This window comes from Musca domestica, unplaced genomic scaffold (genome assembly GCF_030504385.1).
Source record: "Musca domestica strain aabys unplaced genomic scaffold, Musca_domestica.polishedcontigs.V.1.1 4, whole genome shotgun sequence".
NCBI lineage: Eukaryota > Metazoa > Arthropoda > Insecta > Diptera > Muscidae > Musca > Musca domestica.
Genome location: NW_026712328.1, coordinates 16,559,582 through 16,582,089, shown reverse-complemented (window position 1 = coordinate 16,582,089; position 22,508 = coordinate 16,559,582). Strand labels below are relative to the sequence as shown.

At 35.1% G+C, this 22,508-nt stretch overlaps 1 protein-coding gene across 2 annotated transcripts in view; it reads right to left on the bottom strand.

Moving 5' to 3' along the window:
* The window catches only part of LOC101895136 (uncharacterized), a 208,830-nt gene extending 188,053 nt beyond the window's left edge, over nucleotides 1–20,777 (bottom strand). The window contains exon 1 of one of the 2 annotated variants that reach the window (XM_059126609.1): nucleotides 20,316–20,777. In XM_059126609.1, the coding sequence (XP_058982592.1) occupies nucleotides 20,316–20,728 (413 nt within the window). In that variant the 5' untranslated portion in view covers nucleotides 20,729–20,777. The remainder of the gene's footprint in view (nucleotides 1–20,315) is intronic. The other variant, XM_059126610.1, reaches the window with a different exon arrangement.
* Between the last annotated feature and the right edge of the window lie 1,731 nt (nucleotides 20,778–22,508).

The window sequence follows — 22,508 nt, the reverse complement described above, 5'->3', positions numbered from 1 at the left end:
ACAATAAATGGGAGCTATAGCTATATCTGAACTGATCTTCACCAAATTTGACATACTAGCTTCTAGATTTCATCCTATTTGGACAAATATTAGACGTTTGGTGCACAATAAAAAGTAAATCGGACGAATTTATATATGGGAGCTATATCCAAATCTATACCGATCTCTATAAAATTTAGCAAAGGTATTTCTGAGCTGCATCTGATATATTTCCCCAAATATTGTTGTTACAGAGTGCATATTACGGCTACGGAGGTCAAAAATAACAAATCGGATGAACAATATATATGGGAGCTATAGCTATATCTGAACCGATATCGATCAAATTTGGCATACTTATTTTCAGGCCTAATTTGGTTGTATGTGCAAAATTTCATTCTATTCGGGTTGATATTACACGTTTGGTGCTCAAATCGGACGGCTCAAATCGGACGAAGATATATATGGGAGCTATATATAAATTTTTACCGATTATTTCTAATTTCAATAGGGTTCGTCCTTGGGCCAAACTAATGTTGTTTGCAAGATTTCATCTCGATCGGATAATAAATGCGACCTGCATTTTGTTCACAAGAATACATGGACAGACGGACGGACGGGCGGACGGACTGACATGCATAAATCAACTCAGAAAGTGATTCTATGGGGATTCTCAAAAATAACTATGGGTCTATCTCGCTTCCTTCTCCATGTTACAAACGAATGCACAAAGCCATAATACCCTTACCACTCTGTGGTGTAGGGTATAATGAGAAACCTTTAGAGGAACGGCACAATATTACCTATTTCACCACACATGACGCCAATCTTACACAAAAGAGGTTTTCTAATATATCATAGTGTTGTAAAGTATCACATGGTCGGCCCCGCACAGCTAAAGGCTATAGCTGTGCGGGGCCGACCATGTGATACTTTACAAAACTATGATATATTAGAAAACCTCCTTAGATCCTAAACCTTTTTAAGTCGATTTTTGGAAATAATGCCAATTTTGACCGGGGTATTTGCCCCATTTTTACACTCTCTGCCCCGCTAAATATAATCCAATGGTCGTCCAAATGCCAGAGTTCTGCCCTGTCCTAAAGTCTAACCTCATGCAAAATTCCGTGTTGATTGGTTTTTAATTGTGACCTGTAGAGCGACGACAAAATCAAGAAATGTTTTCGTTTTTGGTCCATTAGAACCCCTAAAAGTGCGTCTTCAAAAATAATAGGATTCTTTTCTGACCCTAAGCCAAACCTTATGCAAACGATATTTGTGATACCTCCAACGCATAGTGTTGTAAGGAGATAAAATATTACAAAATTTACAATTCAATATTATAAGTCAAATTGAAAAAATATGACAAAAAATATGACAATTTCTGACAAGGAACAATTTTGAATTGTTGAGAATAGTCTAAGCCTAGATTTTCTTGACTTATGGACGGAATAACTAACATAATACCTTTTACATATAGATTATACTTATTTTGGTATATATCCGATATCTTGGCTATCAACATCACTGTAATGGTCAGAAGTGACCTTTTAATATATTTGTGATTTGTCTGGGATTAAAAATATTCGTGGTTAGTGGAAATTTTCGTATTTTTATTTTTTTATTTTTTTAAACAAAAGTTATGGTGTATTTTTCCCGCTAAATATTGTCCGGTGGCCCAAATCGGTGGGCCCAGCCCTAAACACTAACTCCGACCCCATTTCCATGCGAAATTTCGTGAGGATCGGGCCATATTGTGACATAAAGGGCGATAACAAATAAACATGGTCAGACGAACAGACATACATAGCTAGATCGACCCAGCTCGGCGTGCTAAGAAGATTTATATATATATATATATATATATATATATATATATATATATATATAGTTTCCTATGCCAGGGAACAATATTTCAAGGGGTTGTACACATAGTGTTGTAGGCTATAAAAAACCGGGGCACGATGTTAACTATTACACCACATGACGTCAATATTACAGTAGGTTAAAATTGTCATATTAATTACTTAAACTTCAAATAAATTTTCTTAAGGTAGGTTAACCCTATGGTATGGTTTTTATTCCCTTAGCCTTATTATTAAACGCGACCAGCAAGTGCTTCATCAAAACAAATGTTTTTGATCCAAATTTTTTATTTTTTGAACTTGTCAGTTTCTAGATATTATCACGAAGTGTATAAATTTGGAAAACTTTCACTTAACTTTGGGAAAACAAGTTCTCAATTGAATATCCAAATTCCAGTTTATTTTCTCCTGATTTATATAGGATCTAATAATTCTATTCACATGCCGTTCTTCCAATAAAGGTTGATTAGAATCATTCATCAGTAAAACCAACTTCTAGTATTTACCTCTAATATATTTTTTTTTGGTATAAAATTCCTTCGATTTATTCCTTTCCAATGGAATTTCAGCACGAAATTTCGGTTGGTTGTTGTTTGTTGGCTCTGCAATTTTTTTCCTTTTTTTCTTCCTCCTTTTTGTTGTTATTTTATTTCTTTATACTTGTTTTATTTGTGTGTTTGTCTTCATGTATTTCACAGATTGGCTTTTGTATATTTTGCCTTTGGTCGTTTGTGGGTATGGATGTGCGTTACTACTCCCTTTGTCTTCGAGGGAGCTTAGTAGAACCGAGATGAGGTGTCAAAAGAACACAAATTATTTATTTTTTTAATTTTCGTATTATTTTTCATCGGCAGAACAGCTTTGCCTTTAAATTACGTAGCTTTGAATTTGTTCTGGTATTTTTATTCTAGGTAGAAATTCGTTGTATTTGTTCTGCTTTGTAAGGCAGTTATTTGTTTTTTCTTTTAAATCAGCAATTTATATTTCTCGGAAGTTCTCTTATTTCTTATTTCTTTTTTATATTTTTTATTTTTAATTTGTAAAAAAAAAACTTTACAGATCTCACTTGTTTTCGTATAAATATTTTTTTTAAATCTCGTATTTCGATTTTTTAACATTCCTTTAATTTCATTTGTTTTATTTATGTATTTTTTTCTTAACTTTTTTCTCCTTCGTTTGCCCCTTTCCTTCTGATCCCGGCTTAATGACTAAAACACAACAACAACAAAAATTAAATGATCACGTTTTGGTTCGTTACCAACCAACCGTGCTTACGTACTAGACACTTTAAATACCGATCGTTAACTGGTCCCAAACAACACCTTTGGCCGAGATTGTGGCGGCTTCATGCCGCGGAGCATTGTAGCGGTGTAGAGTTCAGTGCATTGATCGTGTGGAGACTCTCATTGTCGTTAAGTGTTGGCTTATCTTCTGGTTCTCTAAATGAGAACTGGGGTTTGTGAGTCACTAGAGCTCAGCTGTTGTGCTGTGGGCTGTTAGCTGGCCAATGCAAAGAAAGACGACAAACAAATAAGACTCAACAAACTCTCTGGGAATAATACAAACACACAGCCAGTGGCTAAACAATCTTCAAGATACCTGTTGATTTTAGATGACAGTCGTTGTAGATATGTATGTGGGTATGTATGTACATGGCTGCCAACAACAGAGCATACGTGAGATGTAGTTAACTAAGAACAATCTACGTGGGTTCATTCTTAAGGTTTGGGAATGTTAAAGAAGAGAATATGATATGAACATAATTAGTGGTCCGCATACTTCTGAAATCCACGTAATTCTGAAATATCATAAATGAAAATGAATGAAAGCTTTTCTAGGTTTTATTGTAATCCTCTTTTGAAAATTTCAAAAAAAAAGTTTATGTTGAACAAATATTCTTTTTATTGAACCCTGGATTGAAGTAATAGGCCGATCACGTCTATTCTCTCAATTAATCTAAGTTTCAGTGATCGTTTGGTTATCAAAATCGCATTCTAGTAAAATATATTTTCAGAAAATATTGAACTTTGTAGAAAAGTATTTAATTTTCAAGTTTAGTGCAGAGTTAAATTTTCACTACCAAAATTTGATTTTCGGAAGTAAATTTACTCACATTAGTACCCTTAATACAATTTTCGGGCACACAAATAGACGTTTTTATATATTATGTTTGTCATTCTGTAACTCCTCGAAATATAAATTTTAGACCCCAATGCTTATACTTTATATTCTTTATCCGTATAAGATTTTAAGTCGACATGTCCATGTCCGTCCGTCTGTGGAAATCACCCTAGCTTCCGAACGGAATGATCAGTAAGGAAAGGTCAAAAATCGACTATATGTGTAATACCATACTGCGTATTTAGTAAAGCTCCCGTAACAAAAAGGGAATTTATGTGAAGTAGATCATACCAAATATGAACCAAATAACATTGCTGTATAGTGGTTGATATGACTTCGATAAGGATTGTATTAAAAAATATTGTACTAAAAAAAAATTGCTTCAATATATATACCGGACCAAGTTTCACTATACGACAAAATTCGGTTGAAAAAATCTATTCAATCCGGGCTGATACTACATATATGTTCAGCAATTACCGCAAAATCGGATGAATATACATATCGAATCGGGTGAAACATATATATGGGAGTTATAGCTATATCGGAACCAATTTTCACTAAATTGGAAGTACTTGTTTCTAGACTGAATTCCGTCGGAATTGCAAAATTCATGCCATTTGGTGCAAAATAAACACAATATATGGGAACTATAGCTATATCTTAACCGATTTTCTCCAAATTTGATGTGTTTGTTCCTAGGAACTAGGATTCAGTTGCAATTACCATTTGGTGCCCAATAAACCTGATATCGGATAACGATATATATGGGAACTATATCTAAATCTGATCCGATATCGATAAAATTTGACAGAGGTATTTCTGGGCTATATCTGATATCTGGTACCCAATATCATTTTTAAGGGGTGCATATTACGAATGTGAAGAACTCAAACACAAAATCGGGTGAATCATATATATGGGATCTATAGCTATTTGAACCGATTTTCTCCGAATTTGATTTATTTTCTTTGGACTGGTATTGGTCATTTGTTGCACAATTAACCCGACATCGGTTAAAGATTATATATATATTGAGGCTTTATCTAACCGATTGAACCGATTCTCACCAATTTCAATAGGATTCGTCCTTGGACCAAACAATATTTTCTGGAAAATTTTATCTCATTCGGATTGTAAATGCGACCAGCATTTTGTTCACAAAAATATATAGACAGACGGATTGACATGCATAAATCGACTCAGAAAGTGATTCTATGAAGATCCTCAAAAGTAACTATGGATCTATCTCGCTTCCTTCTCCATGTTACAAACAAATGCACAAAGACCTAATACCATACCACAATGCGGTGAAGGGTATAAAAAATGCGTAGAGTTTTCCGACGCACATGTATGTCGTTACACAAGGTGTCCTCCAACAAGAATACAAACTAACAAAGTAAAAAATGGAGCGGTGGAAATTTAAAAACTAGTTTCCAAAAAAATTTTCTATGTAAAGACTTACTTCCTATGAGATGTTTACGTTAAAACAAAATAGCTTCCAAGTTTTTATTGGAAAGCGGAAAATAGGAATTTTCGTACAAATAATTTTGAAAATTTAGCTCTCGTAAAAACCTTGTTATTACCATCAACAATTTTAATAAAAAATCGAGGTTAAAATCTCTAATTAAAGTATATTGAAAGATTGATCAATTCCATGAAAAATGGCAGATTAATGGAAATAATATATATTAGGCAAATTCTATTTTCATAATTAAAATGTTAGGTTTTCTAACACATTTTTATTTGTCAATGTAACCGGTTATCATCTAGGAAACCAACTTTCAAATTTCCTATACTTTGACTACACCCCACGTAACTTTGTCCACATTCGTACAGATGTGAGTATGTATAGTGCATGTATGAACACAATTTAGAAAATATATATTATTTTCATCTCGCATTTCATTGTTGCTGTTGTTGCAAACACTTCTTTATACCCTTTGCAAACCATAGCCATGATACAGACTGTCTGTCTGTGTGTCATAATGTTCTATATGGTGTGAGTTTAGACCATTAAAATCACAATAATATTCAAGTCTATGGACAATGTGAAGCTGCTTGACGCCCTCTTACATTAATTGATGTTGATTCTTGAACTCATTTTCAACTTGAATGCAGCGAATAAAAGAAGCAGCGAAAGAAGATTGGAAGAACACGCAATACCATCAACTTGCAAGACAATGGAATGCCAACGAAATTTACTTGGGCGAAATTTCATGGAATTCCTAATCATGGAAATGGGAATGAAATAATATCAACGACGAACTTTTATCCCATCCGCGGTGGTGGGCATTTATTGACTCCACGGAAATATTGTGTACGTTGTGGTTAGGTACCTATTTCGAGATAAAAATTCACCGGCACACAAACACACACATATTTGTGTGGGGCATACCTGTCGTCTCTATCACTCTCGTTCCTTGATTTGAACTTTCTCTCCGTTGTCTGGTTTTATTGGTTTTATTTTGATCATTATCTTCGTAGTATTTATAAATCGATTCGGTCCTTCAATCTTGTTTTTCTATAGGCAAACAGGTTTGATTGCCGTGCATTTCATTGTGAATGTGTAAAGTATCGTGGGTATCTTTATTGGCCAGAATACACTGCGGGCTATTAAGATAAGTACGGTACTAAAGTTATGGGAAGGGATGAGGTAGCTTAACCTAAAATGTAAAATTATAACACATGCAACTCAAACATTAAAAAAACAGAGATTATTGTTATATACAGGTTATAAGTTAAAGTGAACGATATATAGAGGGTGAGATAAAAAAAACTGCAACCAACTTCAGACTGCCGTCATTTCTAAGTCACTCGTCTGACAGCTTTTCCAATTATTCCAGTGACAGCTTATTATATTGTTTACAAGCGTACAAAAGCATTTTGGTGAGAATTTTCCAAAAAAAAAAGTTATTCGTGATGGAATTCAATTGATTTCTTGATGGTGTCATTTCTTTACATTTGGCTGGAAAACCACAAGTGGCTATCGTTAGAGCACTCCAGCATTTAAATGTGAACAAATCTTTTGTGTCTCGTTCCATCGCTCGTTACCGTGTTACTGGTAGCGTAATCCGACGACAAGGAAATGGATGGAAGAAAACAGCAACATCGGTAGAAATGGTTCTAAAAGTAAAGAAGCGACTTGATCGAAACTCGCGTCACAGTGGCCGAAAAATGGCTCGTGAGCTGAACATATTGAAACATTCCATTCGGCAAATATTGAAAAATGAGCTCGGGGTAGAGCCATTGAAACTCCTAAAGAGCAAGAACTTACACCACAACAGAAAGAAAATAGATTCAAACGAGCTAAAGAGTTGCTTCGCTAGGCTGAAAGTGGTGAACTGCCGAATTTGGTTTTCTCCATTCGTTGTCCACCAGTTTGTAAACAAACAAAATGATCGTGTTTACTTGCCAAAGAGGTCAGCCACCAAAACTCAAGTGCCGGCCATGGTGATGGCGTAGGCCGCCATAACAGCCGATGGTCGCTCTGCGTACGTATTAATCGACGGTGGCATCAGAATAAAAATATTTTGGAGGGTGTATTAAAGCCTTGGCCACGCAAACACTTTGGCCGCAGACCTTGGACATTCCAACAGGACTAAGCATACCAATCCAATCCATACCGGATACCAATCCGTTGGACTTTTGAGTCTGGAGTATTTTGGAGAGCAAGGCTGGCACTAAAAAATACCAAAGTGTCGAGTACCTCCAGCAAGCGCTTCGCCGGGAATGGGCCAAAATACCGCTGAGTAACATTCGGGCAGCGTGTGACGGTTTCATTGGCCGTTTGAAAGCTATAATTCGTGCCAAAGGCCAATTCGAACGAATCAAAACTTATTCTAAAATTTGATGCTATTTCCGACATTGTTTGTTGTCATTCAATAAAATTAAAAAAAAAAAATCAAAAATTATGGCGTTTGACTTTGTTGCAGTTTTTTCATCTCACCATGTATGTTAGATCCTTACAGTTTCAAATTATAGCTGCTCAAAATTTATAATACGCATTCAACAAGAACCAGATTTGATATGATCTACTTTAAATAAACTCCCTACATAAACATTTATTTCTTATGGTTAGCTCCATACTTAATCTATATGTATAGTGCTGTAGATTACCATAAAGTCGTACTAGTCGACTTTTGACCTTTATTTACTAGTTTCATTTTTGAAATTTAAAGTACGTAATGGGTACCATCCCCTCTAGTAGGTTTCTAGGTTTTCGAGTAGTGTATTGAGTCTGCAATACGTACTCATGTAGGATGAACTTTGGCATATGAAAGCGAATTAAATTTGGGAAAATGAATTTTAAATTTCGTTCCCGTGTCAAGTTGTTTCCGTGTTTGCCCTTCAGACCTTCATAATATGGCCAAGAATTATTAGATTTTTTTTAATATGTACCTAAACCTAAAAAACGAACAAAGTCCACGATTAAGTCCAAATTATGGAGATCTGTGTATTTAAATCAAATTTATATCAGATGGGACACAAATTTAAATAGTCACAACTCGCATTACATGTAAAATAAATTTGTGATTTTAACCACACTTTTTACATCCCAATATGTCCTTCGAAATTAGGCGTAGATCTGCCTGAAATGTACCTCACATAAGGTAAATTAAAATTTAAGGATACTGCATCAATATTGGCATTTCGTGGGATTTGGCCTTAATTTCCAGCTGAATTGTATTCAATTATAAATTAATGGTTCTCCGTTTCTGGTTCTGACAAACCTCGCCTCCTACTCAATATAGCTCCATGCTTCACTATAGCCACAAAATAAACAACCGCGATATATTAAATGTTTCTGGTTCTGTTCTCGCGACTACGAAATACAATTTCATAAAAGAAAATGGCAAATAATTCTGACGTTACTTTTTAATTGTTTTTAGTTACAAACCAAGTTACTTCACTCTTCCGACACTCGCACACTCTTAGATTCTTTGAAATTAAATAACCACAAGAAACAACGAATCTTGTACAATTGCATTATCCGCAGAAGTGAAGAGAATATGTGACTGAGTGCATCCTGCAACTATTCGAATCGATGTGTTCTTAAAGAAGTTCGACCAAGGATGCCATTGTCGGAAGAGGCAAAAACAGTGAGGGACAGGGAAATTATCGAAAGAAATGTCAGTCACATTCAATTCACAGAGGTAGCAAGAAATAGTTCTTTTAAAAATCAACAACAAGAAAACAGAGACTTGCATTAAAACACAATGCAAAGAAAAAATTTAATTAAAAATCTCATTTAATTACAAGTCTGAGTAGTAGTCATCATTATTAATTTTTCATATGTTTAACTTTGTTATGCGCAACTGGTAAATGAATGTCTTTGTTTTGTGGGACGAGCGAAGAGAAGCAAATTTCTTGTCCGACCACAAGTAGAGTCCTTAGGAATATTGTCTACTTTAGACAAAGGATACACTTTTTTAATTATCATTGTGTACTCATGTTAATGGTTTGTCCAACATACGAGCAAGCAAACATTTTTACATTCCATTGGAAGAGGAAAGGAGCAAGGTGGAGAGAGAGAGAGAGAGATAGGGAGCAGCATCTTGAACGACCACAAAATGGTGCAACTAAGATTAAATATGTGGCTAGATTATATTGAGAGGGTTTGCGAAACATTGGCCACTTAATGTTGAATACAATTTACTGCGTAAAACGTAAAAATCAGTACCCTCCACCATTTGAAAAGTATCTATAATTGTCGTGGCTCTTAGTACGATCGGCACATGTTATTTCTATGTGGTTTACAGCCGTTACCCGTTATATGAGTGATATACTAAAATGTAAACATATATAAAAAATTAAATACTTCAAAGATTGTTATCTATTGTAAGTCTTAAAAGCCAAAATTCCATGAGAAATCAGTCTGTTGTATGAAAACGGTTGACCAATATGGAGAATATTCTAAAAATGGTGGTAGAAAACATTATAAATATAGTAGTATCGAATTTTAGACAAATTCGGTAGAAAATGCCAAGATACCAAATATCAGGGGATATTATATGGGGGATACAGGATAACGTAAACCTATATAGACAATATTTTGCGAAAAAACCGGAATCTACCGTTTTACCGTTTATTTATGCTATATTAAAAAGAAGGCCGAAAACTATCATGTCACTCGAAATATGAATTGATATAGGAAGCTAAAATTAATTAATTAAACAAATTTGATAAAAAAAATTTCAAGATACCGAATATCTGGGGATATTATATGGGGGCTACAGGAAAAAAATGTACATAGAGTTCGTAATTTTGTCTATCTTCTGTGGCAGAAAACTGCTTGAATTGGCCCACTATTTATCTTATATCTCATAAGGCGGTAACTCCAAATATTGGGTATTTTTGTGATTTTAATTTAGCCACATTTTTTTTTAATTTGGTATTTGAGCAGGAAACCGGTACCACTTAAGCAGGAAATCGGTACCATCGACTTTACAGCATTCTTTTAGACTTTCTTACCAACCGATTTCACTGGCAAAAATGGAAGTGAACCCAATATACAATCCCGACCCTTTTATTTGTATACCTCCACCATTCCTCGAAATATTTATAATAAACACTACAAAGTTTATATATTCTGGATCAGCGTAAAATTCTAAGACGATCTAGCGATGTCCGTCTGTCTGTCTCTCTATCCGTCTGTCTGTTTCTCTATCCGTCTGTCTGTTGCAATCACGCTATCTTTCGAAGGAATTGAGATAGAAGGCTAAAATTGTGCATACATGCATAGTTTATCAGTAGGCAGGTTAAGTTCGTAAATGGGCCATGTCGGTCCACGTTTTCGTATAGCCTCCATATAACGGTACCTCCCAATATTCGGTATTTTCATGATTTTAGCGACATTGTTTACCGGAATAATTTCAAATTTCATATTTAAAGTTCGTAATGGATACTATAGCCTATGAGTAAAAATTTCGTATGCAGGTCCACGTCTTCGTATAGTCCTCATATAACGGTTTTCATTTAAGTGGTAGTTTTCGGATTTTTTTAAATTGTTTAAGTTCCTTCCAAATGGTGGAGGGTATTCAAAGTTCGGCCCGGCCAAACGTAGCTGCTTTTTTACTTGTTTCATCATAGTGGAGGGTATGAAAAAATTCGGCCAGACATTATGTGTGTATGTTACAAACAAACAGCAGAAGGAAAAGGGTTGGACCAATAGTCCCACTTGACGATCTCCATAGAATCATATTGTAAGCCAAATTCTGAATCACCGTCCATGTAGTTTGGAAAACAAATATCGGGTCGCATTTATAGTCCGACTGAGATGTCCAAAAAACCTTCATTTGGCCCAGTGACAAACCCCATTGAAATTTGGAATAATATGTCCAAAATTTGGATATAGCTTCCATATATAACTTAGTCCGATTGATATCAAATATAACTTAGAAATACATATGCCAAACTATATCGATATTTCTTCAGATTTGGATAAACCTCTAATGTATGTCTTTTTCTGATTTCACATTTATTGTGCACCAAAAGGTTAATATCATCTTAAATTGGATGGATTTTAGCACATTCGACAGAGTTTATTCAGGACACAAATACGGCAAGTTTAGTGTAAATCGGTTCTGATACATCTATAGGTCGGATATTTATGCTTTAATTTGAGCCATCATAGTAATGCAATTTGGTATGAAAAGTACAAATGTCTCAGTTAAATTTGGTGGAAATCAATTCAGAGTTGGATATATAGCTCTTATATTAGGTTCTTCTGATTCCAAAATATAACTAGTAGTTAGTTGGTCCGATCTACTACATACCTTTGTGGTTGATGTACCAACGGATTAAGCCGATATTATCTATATTCAAACTCAATCTAAGTTTGGTTGAAATATTACGATGTACCAAGTTCGGAAGAAATCAGATCATCCCTTCGAATACCAGCAAGGCTAATAGAATGATGGATATCAATAGATCGAATTCTTAGGTTCTGAAAAGTATTACGTCGAAAACATTCTTTTGTAGATCAAATATATAAATCTACTTTATCTAATTAGACCTTTATAAATTGGCTTCGGAATTTAAGACTCTCAAGATTTACCCCATAGTCTTCTTTATATAATGTAGCTGCTGCAGAATTAATGTATTCGATCATGACAGCTCAATAGAATTAGATCCCATATTATGCTAAGCTTTGATTGCCTGTATCAACTATCCGTAACAATGCATTAGCCGGCAACATATTAATATATTAAAATTTTTCATGCCACAATTTCTACATCCAATAACTTCTCAATTAGCCATCCGGCCATTACGGATTGCTGGCCAACAAATGTATTAAATGTGAAATTATGGCAATACATAAATTACAACTTCTTTACATTTCATTTGCGAATAATTACCGCGATTTTAATTAAGGCTACACTCGTTCGTTCAATCGTCATCATTCACACTGTCGATTTCTCTCCCTTGGTTACGACGAATGCGAATAACGTAATGACGGATATGTGGCTTAGCTGTGGTTTAAGGGATTGCCTTCAACGGAAACGGATATTGATAATCACCAGTGGTCATTATGTTTTAATTGAAGCGGAAGGATACTACATGTTGGATAATTACGCATGGCAAACTATTCAGTTGTTGCTGATAAAAATGTTTAAGATTAACTTTGGATAAGCATACAAATTGTAGATCCTTTAATTTCAGTTCACCGCAAAACTATTTTAATTAAATTAAACAAGTAAACGCGATACCGATTAACTGATTCGTTTACTGGATATGTAGTAGTTATTGTTCGGTTTTTTTATTTTTATAACAAATTGAACAAATGAAATTAGTACATGTTTGATTACTTTAAAACTTGTTATCCTGAACTTTAAAACAAATCATCATCCGCAAAACCAGAGCGCTAAGCTAGAGCCATAGAATTTAACATGTGGATCAGTGTTGGTGTGAAGGGATATGAAAGGGTCGTGTTTTGCGAAATTTTAACTAAAAGATTACTAAAGTACTTAATCATGGGTCATGGTATTAAGCGAATATAAAACGCTAGAACAAGGGTTACTTGGCATATATGGCTACATTTTTTGCAAGTGTGTCAAGAAAGAATTTTAAACTCAAGAATGTGATTTTCGAACTAAAATGTTACTAAATATTCAAACACGAACATGTAAATAGAAGAGATAGTGGAATTTATGAATCGGAGGAATATTAAGATCGCAGCAGGGCAGGAAACCAAGCTGAATGAATATTGCAGCCTACAACGATGTTATGGTAACAACGTATTGAGGAAGGATCGCACCAAAAGTAGAGGTGGGGGATTAGCTTTCCTGTTACACCATTATGTTCAGTACAGACCTATCTCGCTTGAGCTAGTCTCTAGTGGTCCATACATGGAATGTATGGGGGTTACAGTCAAGTATGGAATTGCATAGGTAGTGGTTCTTAATGTATTTATCCCGCCGATTAATAGCTGTGAACCACTTTATGTGCCAGACATTAGCCCATTGTTAATGACCGCTTGGTACTAGGTGTTTTAAGTGCCCACCATGAGTTGTGGCATTCCATCCTAGGTAATGACCAGAGGGGGTCAGCGCTGGTAGAGAAGATTGACTGCTCCACATTCTGCACGGACGCCCCCACCCAAATAAGAGGAGAGTGTCACAGTTCGCCAGACTTATCCATAGTGTCACCCGGTCTGATAAATGACGTGGTGGCGGGTTGCCACCATTTCTCTTGGCTCAGACCATCTCCCGACAATCGTCTCCGATTTCGTAGGTTGTCCGATTTCATAACCTCTGAACGTCGCACCATTCATAACCATGGGTAATCTCGCTGGCCAGAAAACAGGGAATTCACCAACCTTCGCTTCAAAGAACTGCACAACCCTTCTGATGTTCGGGTAGCAGAAAGGTTTTTCCGAGACATCATCAAAGCTGCAACCGCTCGCTATATGCCTGCTGGTGGAATACTCGAGATAAGACCAAATTTCCCATCAGAGGCAGCGGGATGATATCCGTCGTTCCAACCCTACTGATCCAGTGAGTTGAGAGTGGACAGTCAACCGATTGGTGCATGAGCATAAGAGGAAAAATGGCTGGATCATCTGAAGTGTTGCAATATTGGAAACGTTATGAGAAAGCTGTAGGTTCTTTTTTAAGCAGAAAGTATTGCGATTTCAAAATTTGTGTGCGATTAAATTCATGTATGAATTTGCAGTTGAGAGATGTTGTGTAGCGGTCGGTTTTGAAAATTTGCATTATTAGCTTACGAGAGATACTGAATACTACCACAATGTGAATCCTAAGTTTGTGGATCGGTACGGTAGAATGAAAAAGGCCAAAATTTTATTTTTGTGGTTTCTCCCCACAGTGGGATAAGTAGAAGTTTTCCTTTAAGTTTTAGGTTAAGATCTGATTTAAGGAAATTTGAAACACTAAAATGATATATTTTTAAACAATATTGCAAAATTTACATGCATTTTTTTATTTAATTAATTAATACATTGTTTGCATTCAGATTTAAATGAGTCTGTATATGCATTGTCAAATATTAATATACATATTTCATTAAAAGTTCAATGTTAAGACATGCTACGACTGATGTCCAATAAGTAATTGCAATAATACTTCTTTCTCTCCGTAGTTGGCATAATTAAGAAAAAACATGACGAAAACAGATGCATTTCTTAACGTCGAAATTAAACCGATGTACATGTGTAAATATGTATGTGTATGTATTTTGGCTTTTTAATATAATTATTATTTCTTTCCTCAATTGCAATCTTCTTGTTTTTTTAATATTTACAGCAAAATGAAACGAGGAATAATTTTAATTTATCGAATGGTCCAAGGAGATAGCGTTGTTGCTTAAGGCCAATTCTTTAGGGAAAAATGTAAGACTCAAAATTTCGAACACAATTTCGGAATAACAAATGATAAATTAATGATAAGGGTTTATAGTAAAATAAAAATAAATTGTAAATTTTTGAAAATAGTATAGAAATAGCAGATCTGATCGTAATTTATTTGATATCGTAAGTATGACTGCGCTTTGATTTGGTTGGAGTACAAACACCAAAAATGGTTTGACATTAATTCATCCATCAAATGTGTATACACGCGGCTTAAATGAAATGCAAACTATGAATGTACCAAAAATAACAAAAAATCGGTAAAAAATTTAGAAACTAGAATTAGGGTTTAGGTCATTGTTGGTCTGTTCTGGAAGTAAGGAGACGCTTTCAACATTTCTTATATTTGCGTACGAAGAGTTCGCGATGTTATTAAACTTGGTTCAATTAACATTGTGATAAGAAATTGTGCTGGAATGCTACAAATGGAATCAGGTCTAAAGTTAACAAGAAAACAACCGATAATTTCGGAAGTTCCGAGTTTTTTATAAACTTCACAATTGGGCAAGTAACAATTTTGAAACATATTTAAAAATGATTTAGCATTGGAGAGGTACGTGTTACTAGGAACTTTTGATTTCAAGTTTCCGAAAATTCCGTTGGAAATGTGGCTAAAGTCAACAGAACTCTTAATTTTTTGCAATATTTCATAGCTCACCTTAGTATAGTAACCCTCAAAAATTAAGAATACCTAAAATCCATTTGTACAAAATGTTATTTACCATTCGGAAGAATGATTGGACAGACGAACACATGGACGTTCGGACATGGCTAAATTGACATAGAAAAGTATGATGGTTAGGGATATATACATATATGCTTTGTAGGGTCTAAAATGTTCATTTCGTGGAGTTGCAAACGGTTAACAAACCTAATATAAGTATCCGGAAAGTTATATATGGTGCTAAATTTGGCAACAATGTTGTTGTTATTGGATGGACCCACATAAGCCGTAGAATTGTTTGTAGAAATTCGCAAGACAAAAAAACACATTTTACCATGAAAAAACTTAGGATTCGTTCAATTCGAAATTCGGCGTCTAAACAAAACATAGCAATTAAATTAAAAAACATTAAATTTGGCAAGAAATGAATTTTCAAAACTCTACTATGAGGTCAAGAAAACCGTAAAAATAATATATTTTCGACCGCTTTCAAAAAGTCTTGGAAAAAGGGTACGAAAATAAACAATATGAAACGTCTGCGCAGTCGTCTGCAAAACCAACACTCAACACTAACGGGATTTTTTTATATACCACCATTCTATGTAGGATATATTAACTTTGTCATCTCGTTTGTAACTCCTAGGATTACTAGTGATAAACCCTATCGGTGAATAATGTTGCTGAAATCATCAAAATATCGAATATCGGGAGCTATCGTTATGTGGGGGCTTTACGAAGACGTGGACCTGCATACAAAAATGTGTGTCATAGGCTTTAGTACCCATAACGAACTTCAAATACGAAGTTTGAAATAATTCCGGTAAATAATGTTGCTGAAATCATGAAAATACTGAATATCGGGAGGTACCGTTATATGGGGCTATACGAAAACGTGGACCGACATGGCCCATTTACGAACTTAGCCTGCCTATTGGTAAACTATGCATGTATGCAAAATTTTAGCCTTCTATCTCAATTCGTTCGAAAGATTACAACAGACAGACGGACATAGCTGGATCGTCTTAGAATTTAACGCTGATCCAGAATATATACTTTGTAGGGTTTATTATAAATATTTCGAGGAGTTACAAACGGAATAACAAAGTTAATATACCAGAAATAGAATGATTTAGGGTATAATAATAGTTTGTAACTTCATGTGTTTGTAACTTCATTACACCAAAGGTACCACTATGTAGAAGATATAAAACATATGAACCCATCCTGGATATATTCTGGCCACAGTAGAAATAACATATACATACAAATAGTACGTTTATATATGTGAGGGTTAACCCACTGGATTTGGATTTAAATTGTCATATCCATTACTTTTACTTCAAATAAATCCTCTCAAAGAAGGTTAACCCTACAAAAAGTTCTAACGTAAACATGGCAAAACACTATATACTGTTATCACATAGCTGTCACAAAATGCTATTTATTTCGTGTTTACTACCGACAATAATTGGTTGAGAAAATGGATTATTTTGTATCGGATTATGTTGCTGAATTCATTTCTTTATGTTTAGAGTCGGGATACAACTTTGGAGTTGCATAATGTATTAAGATGGATTCCAAATTAGTTGAGCTAAAAATGTTTTGGTAATCTGGTATCAGTTGAAGTGGGAAATTTATATATGTTAAGGTTTTAGAAATGTACAGCAAAATTTCCCATTACAAAATAATCAGTTTCCCATTTCCTTATGATTGGTAATTAAACACACTACCCTCTGCCGACACCGGGCCTTGAACTCGTAACTTTGTTTTTTTTATACCCTACACCACAAGGTGGTCAGGGTATTATGTCTTTGTGCATTTGTTTGTAACAGGCAAAAGGAAACGAGGTAGACCCATAGTTCCTTCCGATGATCTGCATAGAATCACATTCTGAGTCGATTTATACATGTCCGTCCGTCTGTCCATGTATTTTTTAAACAAAGTATAGTTCGCATTTATTTCCCTATCTAGATGAAATTTTGCACAAATCATTTGTTTGGCCCAAGGACGAACCAGATAATCGGTCAAAATTTAGATATAGCTCCCATATATATCTTCGTCCGATTTGCTTTTTATTGTGCACCAAACGTGTAATATCAGTCCGAATAGTATGGAATTTTGCACGCACGATCAGATTGGACCTGAAAATAAGTATGCCAAATTTGATCGAAATCGGTTCAGATATAGCTATAGCTCCAAATATATATTGTTCATCTGATTTTTTATTTTTGTCCTCCGCGGCCGTAATATGCAATCTGTAACAACAATATTTGGGGAAATATATCAAATACAGCTCAGAAATACATTTACTAAACTTTATCGAGATCGGTTCAGATTTGGATATAGCTTCCATATATAACTTCGTCCGATTTACTTTTGATTGTGCACCAAACGTCTAATATTTGCCCAAATTGGATGAAATTTGGCACTTACGACCGAATTGATCCTAGAAGCTAGTATGTCAAATATGCACTCCATAACAACGACATTCAGAGAAATATATCAAATACAGCTCAGAAATACCTTTGCCAAATTTTATCGAGATCGGTTCCGATTTGGATATAGCTCCCATATATATTTTTATCCGATTTTAAATTAATTTTGCACCAAATATGGACAATACAAGTCCGAATTTAAAAGATACAAATGCTTCGGCATATTTAGTCCTTTGAACTTTTAATTATAATTTTAATCATAGCGTGTATAAATGAATTCTCCCATAAAAACTTTTAATTGTTATGCGCAGCTCTACTAAATTAGCAAAGTGGTGTAGGGTATCATAAAGTCGGCCCCGTTTTTTTAAAGAGCTCTACTGATAATGCAGAAGTTAGTTAGCTAACACAATCTTTAAATGGGTTATTCGTCTCCGTCGGCTTTAAAGATTTTCTTGGGTATTTTCATATTTTTTTTTTTTTTTTACTAACATTTACCAGTTGTTTAAAAAGAAGTCTTTTAATAATTTCTTTTAACAATTCATACCAATAAATTATTTAAATATCCTTTGAAGATCATATTCAATGTAACTGCCAATTCAAAAATCTGACAAACAATGACGGTATTAAATAACAACTACAACAACAGCAGCAGAAGAAGAAGAAAGCCTTTTATTTGCATTTTGTGAATAAAATTCGTGACTGTTAAGTTCAGTTTGGATTCTGTGAGCGACAAAAATGAGAACACGTGCCGCAGGATAAATCACGCACCACTGTTGCAGGTGATTCAAAATGAAATTGGTTATGTAACCTCAAAACAGCATGACAGGACATGGTCGAGCAAGTGTTCACGATTTTAATTCGAATTTTACAATCGGCCAGGCTTATAATAAGGCTCTTTGAGTTGCTACATACAGAAATATACGTTTCCAATTGTAATACAACAGGGGAAAGACATTTAAAAATTGTGGATTAAAGTGGCATTAAAATATGACAGCATGAAATGAAGAGGATTTTTATTTACATGCTCATTTAAATTTTTTTATTTTGCTTCTACAAATTTAATGCAATGGGCAACTGCTAGATATTTAAAATCCTCCAGCTCAGTTTTTTTACTGCATTATCAATAAAATATTTTAAGAGGCTTCTAGATACTGTTCTACTATTTGTCTGTAAATATCATACATTTTTGATACATTATACTACATTTACCAAAATTAGATCGAGTTCGGAGATGTGCAATATCAAATGGTTATATGAGTCAATAGTACGTTCGAATTTGTTTGATAGCGGTTTAGTTTGGTGGCACTCTCTGGGGAAGGCTTCCCTCAGTAAAAACATTGTCAAAGTACAAAGAGCAGCATCACTTTTAATTACAGGTGCACTCAGGAGCACACCTCAGTCTTCATTGGACACCCTACTGAACTTGAAATCCTTAAGTCTATTTGTAGAGGAACAAGCAGCGAGATGTGCACTGAGACTCAAGGAACTTGATCAATGGCGTAGTCAATCTTACGGACATTTGGTCATAATGAATTATGTGGAGAACTTAGGGGGTCGGGTTTTAACTAGTAACTATATATCACCTAGGCTAGATTTTGAAACACTGGACATCCACATACCTAAAAGAGAGACACTTGGACCCAAAACATCTAACCTTTCAACGGTGTAGCTATCTATACCGACGGCTCTAAGATGGAAAGTGGAACGGGGCAGGTGTTTTCTGCGAAACCATGAACATATGGAATTCATTCAAGCTCAATACAGTTTGTAGCGTGTTCCAGACAGAAATCTTTGCTGTCAGGAAAGCGGTAGAATTGCTGATAAATCGAACGGTTGAACTGGATGGACCGGTGACTATATATGTCGATAGTCAAGCGGCCCTAAAAGCGCTAAATTTATCCACCATCAAATCTATTGCAGGATTGCTCTGGAAAAAGTGAAGTCCTTTATTAAACTTTGTTGGGTTCCTGGTCATAGCTACATCTCAATGCAATGAAGCTGCGGATCAATTGGCAAAAAATGGATCCAAGTCAACTGTTCTAGAGATTTAGAGCTCGGGGAAACCATCCTTCTGTCACTTCTTTTAGATTATACACAAACAAATTGTTAATCCATTGCAGTACCTACATATTTTGCGACTATCTCTAAAAACAATAGCCTTTTAATCTAACCTTAACCTTATGTCCAAGATGATCGGGTCATAATTGATACCTACAGACTGATTACAAATTAATATTGCCTGACGAACGAAAATACATACATTACCAGATCAACTCATCTCGTCTTTGTCGCATGATCGTAAAATAGTAACTATCATATATTCAAAATTCAAAAATACCTCACAAAAATATTAATTATTATTAATTATTGTCAGTACTCACATTATTCGAGTGGCATCCCTTTGCCGGACACTTTCGTCACGATTCAAAACCTCGATTATCATTTTCCGTTCATTCTCCGATAAACTTTCCAACACCTTCGATGTGGCAACAGCCAATTCGGGACCCAAGGCTTCAATCGTCTCACCCGGTATGCCTTCGGTGGCAGCGTCTGCTGTGGTTATGACATCACCGAGACCACTGTCGCCCATGACACCGGTCATGTGGCTCATGCCCGACACAGCCGATGTATTGCTGTACGGATGCTGATGGTGATACATATTTACGTTGTTGCTATTGGTTTCATGCAGAGAAGAGGTGGCAGCTGAGGCAGAAGAATTGGGAGCCCATTGTTTGTTGTTGGGAGCATTAGGAGTGGGTGGTAGACGAGCACTGCGTCCACTTGACATAATCATATAAAGCCCGGAAACCGAACACGTGTCGACCTACTCAGCTTGCTTCCAAAAAAAGGAGACAAAACGTTTAACTTGTCCTCCTAGTTGTTGTATTATTTCCTCTGTTTTGTTTGTTGTTTTGCCAGCCAGCCAGCCGACCTATAATCGGATTACGTTTAATTTGCGATTAAATCTACGCAATGCACAATTATCTCGCATTGGTTTGATTTTTGTTATTTAGCACCTTTTGTATTCTGTGTCCAGCTGCTGGTGATGGGGTGTTGCAGTTCAACAACAAAATGCCATTTGGAAGTTGATGTTGTGTATGTTTTTGATTTTTATTGTTATTAATATTATTATTCTTGCTGTTGTTGTTATTGTTGTGTTTTCACTACTATTATTATTTTATGGTTTTATTTAAAATGTTATTGCTTTTAGTTCCACACTACTTGTGATTCATGGGTCCGGTCCGGTCATGAAACAAAAACCAAAACCAAAAAATGTTTTCTGAAAGAGAACAAACAAAAAGAAGCGTAAATAAATAAATAAATGTGTAATGCAAATTGATCGAAGGATTTTAAATAAATTACTATTTAATCATTTATGTATGAAATATAATTTGCAAATATTTATTTTTATAAATATTTAGTTGATTTTGTGAATTGGTTTATGAGTTAGTAAAATGTGCATGAATACTAATGAGTGTTGGGGATAGGATACCACATATATGGTACATCAATAGGCGGTACATCATGCCATTGCTAAAAATGTTTATTAAAAAAAAATTATCCCAGCATCGTCCACACATTCTCATAGGTAACAATTTTTGCACCTATCTGTCGTTTGTCTGCAGGCAGGTCAAATTCGAAGAAGGGATATATCGGTCCACGATATTGTATAGCCCCGATATAGCGGTATTCGATATTTTGATGGTTTTAACCACATTTTTTAATGGAATTGTCTGAAATTCTACACAAGGAGTTCTTCGACTTTACCACCTGAAAAAGAATTGTCTATATAGATCCACGATATCGTATATGCCCCATATAAGTGTACCTCCCGATATTTGTTATTTTGATAATGTTAGCCACATTTTTTAATGGATATGTCTGAAATTCCACACAAGGAGTTCTCTGTGAGTACTTTACCCCCTGAAAGGAATTGCGTCGAATCTCACAGTGACTGAAAATTGTCTATGCAGGTCCAGGTGTAGCCCCCATACAACAGTACCTTCCTTTATTCGGCATTTGATTAATATTAGCGACTACTCACCGAAATTATTTCGAATTTCGTATTTGAAGTTCGGAATTGTTACTACAGCCTTTGACACAATATTACTTATCCACGTCTTCTTATGGGCCCCATAAAATGGTTTTCATTTGAGAGGTATTTTTCGTCGGATTTTTCTTTTTGAAAAATTTCAAATTCCTTCCGAATGATGGAGGGTATAAAAGTTCAGCCGACCTTAGCTGCGTTTTTACTTGTTATAACCTACATCATACATTGGCCAGTTATTATGTGTTTGCGCATTTGTTTGTAAGATGGAAAAGGAAGTAATCACTTTCTGAGTCCATTTATGAATGTCTATCCGTCTGTTCATGCATTTTTTGTGAACAAAATGCAGGTCATATTTATTATTAGATTAAATTGTCGAAACAATATTTGTTTCGCCAAGGACGAACTTTATTGAAATTGAGATCAAATTTTCCAAACAATATTTATTTGGCCCAAGGACGAACCCTAATGAAATTAGTGAGAATAGGTTCAAATTTAGGCATAGCTTCCATATATATCTTCAACC